Source organism: Microtus ochrogaster, unplaced genomic scaffold (assembly GCF_000317375.1).
Source record: "Microtus ochrogaster isolate Prairie Vole_2 unplaced genomic scaffold, MicOch1.0 UNK29, whole genome shotgun sequence".
Classification (NCBI taxonomy): domain Eukaryota; kingdom Metazoa; phylum Chordata; class Mammalia; order Rodentia; family Cricetidae; genus Microtus; species Microtus ochrogaster.
In genome coordinates, this window is record NW_004949127.1 from 1871936 (window position 1) to 1883392 (window position 11457).

General features: G+C 45.4%; 1 protein-coding gene across 1 annotated transcript in view; it reads left to right on the forward strand.

The window, feature by feature from the left end:
• Window positions 1–3100: 3100 nt before the first annotated feature.
• Rnf19a (ring finger protein 19A, RBR E3 ubiquitin protein ligase) overlaps window positions 3101–11457 on the forward strand; it is a gene marked incomplete at its 5' end in the record, with an annotated part of 41232 nt that continues 32875 nt past the window's right edge. Inside the window, one exon of the mRNA XM_026789778.1 lies at window positions 3101–3183. Coding sequence (XP_026645579.1) covers window positions 3101–3183 — 83 coding nt within the window. The remainder of the gene's footprint in view (window positions 3184–11457) is intronic.

The window sequence follows — 11457 nt, forward strand, 5'->3', positions numbered from 1 at the left end:
ACTTTTTAGTCCTGTTACTTTGTGTCTTAGTTATGTTCCTATTGCTATGAGGACAAAACACCATGACTGAGACAATTAAGGAAAGAAAATCTATTTTTTTTTCTCCTAGTTTCTCTTGAGGATGTAAATCAATTGGGCTTACAGTTTCAGAGGGCTAGAGTCCATGATGGTGGAGTAACAGCTAAGTATCACTTTTTCTTTTTTCATTTATTTATTTATTTTTAATTAAAAATTTTCACCTCTCCCCTCCTCCCATTTCCTCCCCCTGCCCCAATCCCCTCCTCCTCCCTCTCCAGTCCAAAGAGCAGTCAGGGTTCCCTGCCCTGTGGGCAGTCCAAGGTCCTCCCCCCTCCATCCAGGTCTAGGAAGGTGAGCATCCAAACAGACTAGGCTCCCACAAAGCCAGTACATGCAGTAGGATCAAAACCCAGTGCCATTGCCCAGTCAGCCCTCCTTGTCCACCACGTTCAGAGAGTCCAGTTTGATCACATGCTCCATCATTCCCAGTCCAGCTGGCCTTGGTTAGATCAGCCCTGCCATCTCAGTGCGTGGGCGCACCCCTCTCGGTCCTGACTTCCCAACCGACAGGTAGAGAGAGATAACCTACTGGCCCTTGACAGACTTCCTCCAACAAGGCCATACCTCTTTCTTCTCCCCAAACAGTTCCTCCAACTGGGGATCAACTATTCTAACGTATGAGCCTATGGGGAGTATTCTCATTCAAACCATAACTCTCTGGAAAATTCCGTTCTGTTTTTCACTATCCACCATCCCCACCCTCTGATATGAATTCCATTAGGACAAACACATTGGCTATATGCTTCATCCTCAGGGCAAACATTTCCTTTAAATTTAGTATACACCAAAATACTTCTTGAACCAATGTTGAATGAATTACAATGGAGAAATTAGGGGCAGGACAGCGAAAATATACCTAGGACCAAGATGGTTCTCTGCATTAACGCAAGGAGAAATGGCGAGGTTGTAGCAGTGGCTTTCATTTTCCAGTGAACATGGTATCATCTGGACTTTAAAAAATGCATAGCCACCCAGAACCACCTTCACTAGGTGCAGCCCAGGCGTCTGAATTTCCCCAAGTTTGTGGGAGGCAGCCAAACTTGACGTGATTGCCCTAAAGGCAGAGGGTATATAGTAGAGAGAAGAAAGGGAAGGATGTAAGAGGGCCCAGTAGGTCGGACTTAGTGAGAGTGGCTGCAGGAAGGTCTGCGAAGAATTCTACATTTCTGGCATGGGCCTGGTGGAATGAAAGACGTGAGTTTTGTTTGTTTTAGATAAATCTCTGTGCTATCTCAGACAGACTTGAGCTACAGATGTGTCTTTGTTAGGGTTTCTATGGCTACAACGAACCAACATGGCCAAAAACCAAGTTGGGGAAGGAAAGAGGTAACTTGGGGTTTACACTTCCACATCGCTGTTCATCAGCAAAAGAAGTCAGGGCAGGAACTCAAGCAGGGCAGTCTCCTGGAAGTAGGAGCTGATGCAGAGGCCATGGAGGGGGGCTACTTACTGGCTTGCTCCTTATGGCTTGCCCAGCCTGCTTTCTGGTCTATAGACACCAGGACCACTAGCCCAGGGATAGAACTATCCATAATGGGCTGGGCCCTCCTCCAACAACCACTAATTAAGAAAATGCCTACAGCCCTGATGTTATGGAGGCACTTTCTTAACTGGGGATCCTGCCCCTCAAATAACTAGCTTGTGTCAAGTTGGCATAAGACTACTCAGCACAAGGAGCCCCCACAGAGTCAAGTGGAGATGTCCAACACTTATTTCTTTCTTAATAGATGCATATTGGCCTAGTGAGGAATAGAGCATCCTTCCAATTTCTAGGAAGAGAGAAAGGAATTGATTCTCTGGGAACTATGATGACCATACTGAGTGCAAGACTACTGTTATTTTGCACAACTCAAAACCCTTCCTAGTCATTGCCCTATTTACACGACAAAGCCATTCTTGCATTATTCAAAGGTTCAAAGTGTCCAGTAGATTATCACGCATTGCATACAGTCTTCAGGTAGCACTTAAAGGTGGACACATAATGGCTCTCCACTTCCAACAAATGAAAATCATATTCAAAATTACTTCCTTTAAGACGCGTGGTCAAAGATAGTGAACCCTAAACTGCCTAGCCTGTCTCTAACTGGGAAAAATTTACTGGTTACCAAAGATGCCAAGTGGGGTTTGAAAAGATACGGGTCCTTGGTTAGCTTCTAATTTAGACGCACTGAAATAGGGATCGAAAGTAATATATTTAGAATAAGTAACAGATGGTGGATGGACATTTTGGCATCCACGTCTCAGTATTCTAAGGAAATGATCTAAATCCTCAGAAGAAATAAACAAGGAAAGGATGGGGTTGGAACTGGAAAAGGATCTAAGAAATCTATACCAAGTCTTGAATTGATGAAAAATTCAGAGACGGTCTGACTGAGATTAAAAGACGGAAAATGGAACGCACAGGCCGGATTAAAGTAAGGTTGAATTCATCAGAGATCGATCAGGGCTAAAACACTTCCCGGGGGACCGAGAGCAGCAGGGACCAGCCTCCACGCCCTGCTGGGCTCGGCTCTCGGGAGGAGGGCTGCCAAACAGGCAGGTGAACCGTGAGAAACAACGGGGCGGAAGGCAGACAGTCAAGCGCAGAGTCAGGGTCGCGCTCCGTCTGGGGCGTGGCTCCAGCCGTCCCCCACTCGAGCGAGAAGAGGTCCGGGTGACCAGAAGGGCGTCGCCCGCCCTAAAGTCCGGGGCGCACCGGCGAGAGCGCGCGGCCCGAGGCGAACGTGCGCGAGCCTACGAACCACCGCGTCCCGGAGGCAACCGGCAGTGGCGGCGGCGCCGGGGAGGGGTGACGTCAGGACGCAGGGTGCGCACCGGGCGGGGCCACGCCGGGCGGGGCCGGAGTGGGAGGTGGGGGCGGGGCCAACAGGGGCGAGGGCGGGGGAGAATGGCAGTTGCGGTGCTTGTCCCCGGCTGCGTCTGTCCGGCTGGAGTCACCGAGGGGAGTTCGGGAAAGCGGCCGGCCGCTACGCTTCCACCGGTAGCTCTTGCCCTAGCCGAGACGGTTCCGCGGCGGGGCTGAGGGCCGGGCCGTCCTCCGTCCTCCCTCAAGGCTGGTGCCTCCGCGGGATGGGGCCTGCTCGCCCGCCGCCCTGAGGAGCTGAGGTACGGCGGGGGCCGGGCTCCTCCCTTAGGGACGAGGGGGATTCGGGGCGCCGCTCGGGCCTCGGAACGGGGCCGGGAGGCGTGCGCGGCTGTCCCCGGGGCGTGCGGTCCGCGGCCCCGACGGTGGTGGAACTCCCCGCGGCGCTGCCCCGGGCGGGCGAGCGGGCGAGACCCGAGGGCGAGCGCCGCGGGGAGGCGGCGGGGGCGGAGCGCATTCCTGACGGGTGAAATCGGCCCTAACGGGACGCTTTCCGGGCCTCGCCGCGCGCGGACTTGGCCCCCGAAGCCGGTCGTCCCCGGGTCCCGGGAGGGCGGGCGGGCTGGCCGGGGAGGTGACCGCCTCCTCCGCCGGCGGAGATCGCGCACACGCTCGGGCACTCGCGCGCTGCTAGCCGAGCGGCCTGGGGGTGAAGCGTGTGAACCCGGGTCTTCCGGGACTCCACCTCCAGGGTGTTCCCCGGTCCCGAGCGGGAGGCCGCTGCTTTCAGTTTCCAGTTTTTCCTACGGTCTGGGGTTCCACTCTGCCGTTGTTCTCCCCTCTTTTTTCCATTTCCATTAGTGGGGAGAAGTCGTTTAGGGTTTGTTAATCCCGAGACGAGGGCAGCGAATAAAAGAGGGAGGAAGATGGTGAAGGCTATATACGGGAGAAAGAAAGGTTTAATTTTTTGCTCGTTGTCCCCTTGGCGGTAGGAATACATGGCTGGTGCTTGACTTTGTGTAAGGTTCGCTGTTGAGAATGTGGTAATGTTAGGAAGGACGGCCTTAAATGCCGCTGCAAATTTCAAACCTAGAGGTGGCGAGAAAGGTTGGTGTAAAATGGTAGCAGACGGGCGTGAAAGCAGTCCTTTCCTGGGTTGGTGCTCCCGAAATATTTTGGTCTTTCCTCATTCTACTTTCGTGTGTGTCCGTGTGTGAAACTGGCTGTCTTTCTGTTTGTTTCCTATTTTAACCTGGATTCGTTGACCCCTTTTCATTGTATGTAGTATGACGATATACTTGTCTTTTTTTTTTCTTCCGGTTTTGCTGTTAGCCGGTCTCAGTGCACATCCTACCGCTTCTGTTTGTAATTCAAGTCATTTTCATATTTGCCTGCTTAAGCTTTAACATCGAGCTGCCTGTATTGAATTAAAATGTAAATATTTAGAAAATGGCAATGACCTTATTTTCAAATGTTCTTTACTTGGTGCATGCAATTTCTTGGGAAAGGATTTGGCATTGAGTCTTGGGACTTACTAAACCAAATTATGCAAAGCAAGCCCCCCTTTTTAAAGCTCTATTTAAAAATTACTATATACAGTGTAAACTTATACATGTGACCGTGGAAAAAAATTAATGCCCTTGTAAGGTGTCTTTCTGAGAAAGAAGAAAATAATACTATCTTGGGGTTCTCATTTGAGAATGCCAGTAAGGTTAGTTTTGTTTTAATTGCAGGATTATTTTAGAAGTTGAAACAGCCTATTCCTTACTAAAATAGCTTCTTGAAATATCTCATCTTGGAAATGCCTCAGCCGTGTTTGAACACAGATAGTCAAAGCAGTATTTCTGCAGTTGTTGGTGTACTGTATTTGGGGATCATCACTCTTCTTGAGATAGGGTTTCACTATGTGGCCTGGTTGGCCTGGAACTTGCTTATGTATACCAGACTAACCACGAACTCACTGAGTTCATGCTCCTGATAGGATTAAGGGCCTGTGCTCCTTGCCCAGCTAGGAGTCGCCACTTATATATATTTACATATATGTAAATATATAAATATATGCATAATTTCAGGCAGGCTTTTGGGGGCTTTGCACATGCTAGGCAAATAGCTTAATACCCCACCTTTGTTTTTTTTCTTTCTTTCCTGTCTTTTGAAAGAGTCTTGTATATTTTCATGGCACATCCTGGTTTTTCCTAAACACCTAGATATGGCGCAGAAATCCTTTGGTTTCTAATCAGTCTTACCACCTGATACTCGTATATTCCCTGGCCACCTGCCTCCCAGCTCTTTGTGCTAGCGTCTGTTTGTAGTTTAGCCACTTAGAGGTAGAGGTGGGAAAGTTGTTAGATGCTAACCTGAGCAGTGTAGCAAACAACACACACCACACACTGGTAACAACGGCCATCACTCAGGGCACTGAAGACCAAGGGACATGGTTTCCTCAAGTTTCTAGGAAGACAAAATAGGTGTGATAACTTGAAAATGTCCCTAGTCTAGTGCTTGGCCCAGAGTAAGGTGCTGATAAATTTGGGTACTTTTATATCAGTTATTCATTTGTATCTTCTCTAATCAGGAAATAGAGTTTTAGAGAATCGTTACTTGTCCTTCTGAGGGTACTATAGGTGACAGTTGTCTAATGTAGGCTTATTCTTACTAAGTCTATGCTCCTTTATTGATTTTTTTTTTTTGTTTTTTTTGAGACAGGGTTTTTCTGTGGTTTTTGGAGCCTGTCCTGGAACTAGCTCTGTAGACCAGGCTCGTCGCCAACTCACAGAGATCCGCCTGCCTCTGCCTCCCGAGTGCTGGGATTAAAGGCGTGCGCCACCACCGCCCAGCTATTGATTTTTTTTTATTGTTGAGGTTTAGGTTGGAAAAAAAAAAACTTGAGCATCTTGGGCTAATAGCCAAAGTAAAGTTGAGTTTCTAAATTACTATTTGATTGCATATTACAGTCCATTTGTCCAGCTAGTTCTTCTGCACAAAGTAGTAGCCTGTTTAAAAACACTCATGCTCGTGTAGGGAACACACTGGCTTAAAGCCTTTAGCCTGACTCCTAACTAGCAAGTAGTAGATTATGGAAATAATTGAGTTTTCCATACCGAGGCAATTTTCACCAAATATGATTTTTCTCATTTTTAAGTCACTGTGTATTGGGGAATATTATCTTAAGGTGTGTTACTTTTGGTTATGTTGTGGAGCTGTGTTACTGTGCCTGTCTAAAACACCTGATGGTCTTTTTTTGGTTTTTCGAGACAGGGTTTCTCTGTGGCTTTGGAGCCTGTCCTGGCACTAGCTCTGTAGACCAGGCTGGTCTCGAACTCACAGAGATCCGCCTGCCTCTGCCTCCCGAGTGCTGGGATTAAAGGCGTGCGCCACCATCGCCCGGCCCTGATGGTCTTTAAAGAGCTGGAAGGCCAATAACAAAGGGAAAGAAATAGGCGGGGCTGGCGGGCAGAGAGGATAAACGTTAGGAGAAATCTGGAAGGAGAAGGAACAAGAAAAAGAGGAGAGAGGAAAATGTTGTTGGTTGTTTTTTACTCTTTACTCTCTAGGCTCTTTTGAGGGGCCCCACCACCCAACTCCCAAATAAATCATACACACACAAAAGCTTATTACTACCTAGAAATACCTAACTGTAGCTTGGCTTGTTTCTTGCCAGCTTTTCTTAAATTATCCTATCTATCTTTGGCCTTGGGGCTTTTGTGTTTTTCTATTCCTGTATACCTTTTCTTTCCTTCTTACTCCATGTCTGTCTGGGTGGCTAGCCCCTGAACTAATCCAATTCTTTGTTAGCTGACAGAAGATACATGATGTTGAAACAGCTTATGAGTAAACATACCTGTGCAGCTAAAGAGTGAAGGAAAAGATTCATTTTCTAACACGTTTGTATCTCAGGTGGCAGCAGACTTCAAGAAAAGCATTGACATAATTTTAGGTGTTTAAAACGTGGACACTTCATTGTTTCTCTATAGTTGTCATAATAGTGATGCTTGGTATACAGGAGTGAAAAGTAGATATTGCTGGGCTGCACACTGGTGGTGCACGCCTTTAATCCCAGCACTCGGGAGGCAGAGGCTGGCGAATCTCTGAGGTTGGGCCAGCCTGGTCTCCAGAGTGAGTTCCAGGACATCCAGGGCTACACAGAGAAACCTTGTCTTGAAAAAAAAAAAAAAAAACAATTTACCCTGTAGGTGTTGGAGGAGAAGAGCAGCCATTGTTCTTAACTGAGTCATCTCTCCAGCCCCTGAAGAATTTTTAATACTTACTTTATGTATAAATGTGTGTGCCTGGGTATGATGAGCACAGGACTGAAGGAGTTAGAAGAGGGAATCAGATGCCTTGAAACCAGACTTACTGTTGTTTGTGAACTGCCATGTTGGTGTTGGTAACTGAACCCAGGCTGTCTGCAAGAGTAGTAAATACTTTAACTACTGAGCTATCTCCAGCCCAATAACTTTTTTATTAGCATTATTTTGGAAACTATTTCACTACCTTAAAACTATTGTATAGTCTTGCTCTCTTGATGTTATCTAGTGTTTTGTTTTGTTTCTTAGATTTTTGAGACAAGGGCTTGTATAGCCCAGGCTAATCTCAGAGGAATTTACTGTGCAGGATCACCTTGAATTCCTGATCCTCCTCCCACCTCCCAAGTGCTAGGATTACAAGCCTGCTACCATTTCCAGCTAGCATTTTAAAAGTCATTTGCTAGAAAATTACTAATTGTTGATTTGGTTCTTTTTTTAATTTTTAAGAATTTAATTTATGGGCATGTATGTTTTGGCCACATGTATTTCTATATACCATGTGCACACCTGGTACTCTTTTGATTGGCCAGAGAGATCACAAGATGGTTGTGAGTTGCCATGTTGGTCCTGGGAATCAAACCCAGAGCCTTTGGAACAGCCAGGTGTCCTTAGCTGCTGAGCCACCTCCCAGCTCTGTTGGTTTGCTTTAGAAGTCCTATTTTGAGAGCTTTTGCTATTTGAAGGTCTCAGTAGGAGAGAGTTAGTTAACTGTTTTAGCTTAAAGAAAAGTTTGTAGATTGGATTTTGAAGCACAGTTTTGTTTATTTAAGCCCCAAAGAAACTTCAGAACTGTCTCTTTAATCCACAAAGCTAGAGTTGTTGCCTTAGAAGTGTGTACCTAACAGTTTCATTCTGCCCCACTCTAGAGACCCCCTCAGAGTGAAGACAGCCCCTGTGCTGTGAATGCCTAGCTTGTTGCCACCTGACCTTCTCAAGTTGAGTCATTGTCAGCAAACTAGTTGGAGAGGACCAAGAAGCCAGGGCAGGCTACTAGGAAACTGATAGCATTAGCAGCAGGCAGAGGTGGGTAATCTCTGTGAGGTCTAGACTAGCCTGATCTACATAGAGACTTCAGGCTAGCCAGAGCTACATAGTGAGGCCTGTCTCTGAAACAAACAAAATACCAACAAAACTTCTGGACAAGTACCATGTACTACTAAGAACTATCATGTTACAGGACAAGTCATTAGTCTAGAATTATAGAGTTATATTTGATGATTTCTGAATCAAGCCTTATTATTTGGACTTCAGAAGGTTACAATTATTATTTATGCATGATCGCACATAAAATGTGTGTAGGTGATGAAAGCTCTGTGGTGGCAGGATTGTCACCTTTGCTCCTGCTGCAGGTCTTAGCACTTGGTAAGTCTGCAGTGAAATAATTTTAGTACTGAATAAGTAGTTGCTAAGTGAATAAAATATGTACAGTGTGAAGTCACACACTCATGTACTTCTTTCTCCGTTCTCTCTCCCCTCTCATTGCACATATCCCAGGTTGGCTTGAATTCCAGATCGTTCTCCTTCTCTTGCGTATTATAAACTGTGGTTATGTTGTGCCGGGGATGAAACTCTGGGCCATGTGTATGCTAGGCAAGCATTCTGCCAACCGAGCTACATTCCTAGCCTGAAACAGATCTTTCAAGCCACAATTGTAATTTAGGATTTTTCTAGTATCATATTAAGTAAGAAAGTAGAAGAAATAAAGTGAACCTAATTTCTTATTTTGGGTGTATTGGGCTAAATAAAATTCCTTATTTTTTAATAATACTTCAATGTAGTAAATAGGTGACTTACATTCTTTCATTTTCATAGTGGAGTGTAACTCTAAGAATATTTTGTGTGGCATGTTCCTCCCTGCAGCAATTCTTTGTCTTTTTTTTTTACTGTCATCTTGAAAGGTTTTTTTTTTAAACTTGTCTTTTGAAGCCAAATACAGAATTGGCACTTGCTGTTGCAGGATTATTGTGTTGTGTTGAAGGGCACTGGGATTCTGCTCTGCTGTGCTTTGTGCCTCATTGCCCTGTCAGATGAGGGAGTCAGTGCCGTCCTTTATGGCACTGCGTTAGTATAAATTAACTAGGTGTGTGCAACACTGGCTGTCCCGACAGGACGCTGCAGAAGAGCTCTTTGATTAGTAGTGAGTGTCTTGTCTTCCCGAGGCTGGCTGTGGAACAGAAGAAATCCATTACCTCCTCTGAACCCTACTACTCTCTGTGGGTTGGAATCCATCACAGTGATGTCCAGGTTGCCTCAAAATCCAGTGACAGGTGACAGGAAATTACAGAAGACATGGAAGAAGAGGAGGCAGTGTGACCGGGGGACCAAGATTGGAGCAATATAGCCCAAACCCAAGAATTGCTCATAGTCAGAAAGACTGGAAGAGGCACAGAATAGATTCTCCCGCAGAACTACAGAAGGGAACACAGCCCTGTTTGTAATCTCAGAACTGTAAAAGCAAATTTCTGTTGTTTAAGCACTACTAGTTTGTAGTTATTTGACAACACGCACGGGAAACTAATATATATCAAAGGTCTTCAATAAACCAAAGATTTGTACTTATCTTGCCTTTCTGTCAAGCATCATGATTATTAGATACTAGAGGGTAACATTCTAATCCTTTCTTAGAACTGTCAGGGGAAGTGTGTTAACCCTCCAGCCTCAACAGGCTTAAATAGATTATACCCTATAAGAATGTCCTGGAACTTCGTTTCTTTCCTCTTTCCCCAGCTGTTGCTCTTTACTCTAAGGTGTAGTTGGTATTTGGGGGCAGGGTAGGTAAACTGCTGATAGGGAGAAGCTAACAGGTCTGCTCCTTAAAGTCTGGTTTCTTTTCTTTCTTTTTGGTTTTTCGAGACAGAGTTTCTCTGTAGCTTTGGATCCTGTCCTGGAACTAGCTCTTGTAGACCAGGCTGGCCTCTAACTCACAGAGATCCGCCTGCTTCTGCTTCCCAAGTGCTGAGATTAGAGGCGTGCGCCACCACCGCCCAGCTAAAGTCTGGTTTCTAAAAGACCCTCGCACATTTTCTCTGTCCTGTTCCCTAATGTTGACATGTAGCAGCACTGACCTCCTTCCTCTCTGTAGTTACTCCCTTGGTGATTTTACACAGCACACCTGAAACAACTCCCAGATTACATTTCTAGGCCTACCTCTACCCCCTCCTCCAGCTCTGGAAGGTATGTTTCCACCTAGATAGATTTTGTAACATGGTTCAGGGTTTTAGAAACTGTTAACCATCTCCCTATCTTAGGAGACCCTCTCTGTTTCTCAGTGACTGCTTTTCAGACTGTTCTTTCAGCAGTCAGTAGTTAAGTATTTACTATCTCCATGTTAATACATTGTTGAGATAGCCAGAATGTTTTTAATCTTTCTTTTTCCCAGTTGAACGAACACTGTCTTCTTTTATAGCAGTTTCCTGTTTTCTAATTGATCAGGTATTGTATATTATTTATAATGAGGTTGACTAAAACTACATAGCTCCGTCTGCTCTGCTTTTCAGTAAAGAACGAGGCTTAACTAGGTAAATAGGTAGGTGGGTGTGGAGCTATGGGAGGCTGTGGCATGTGGGACCAGTTTATTCTGAACTCGTAGTGTCTGTTTCTGGGAATCAGAGAGGTGAATCTTGGGCAGAAGGTGAATATATAGCCTTGGAAAATGGTACTTTTCAGATCTGGAATGGATTTTTGAAAATGGATACTTACCTGTGCTAATGGTTTGTCCCTTTCCCCATATTTAGAAGAATGTGAAGATATTTGTTCCATTTTTAGTATTAGGTTACTAGAGTTAGATTTATCTATGTATGTGCAATAAGACTGAAAACTCTGTATTTACTTTCAAGAAATGTATGAATTTGATAATGTGTTCCAAATTTCCAAGTGGCTGACTGTATTGGTGAGAAAAGTCCTTTCAGCCTGGTGAGATGGCTCAGGGGGTAGGGTGAGAGCACTTGCTGCTCTTCCAAAAGGACCTGAGTTTGGTACCCAGCACTCACATCAAACAGCTCAGAGGTGACTGTAACTCCAGCTTCAGGTGATTTGGCATCTTTGTAGGGACTTTGAGGGCATTCACACACATATTGACTAGATGGAATTACAGCAGATAGAAGGTGGCAAAAGAAAAGGTTGATAAAATTGAAAGTAGAATAGGAACAGTTTGCCAAGTTAAAGAATGAAGGAAAAGTGGCACAAATGAGCATGTTGGCCACTTAGACAAACTTAAGTTGTCAGGTATATAATTACAGTTCCATAAGGAGAGGAGAGGAGGGGAGGGGA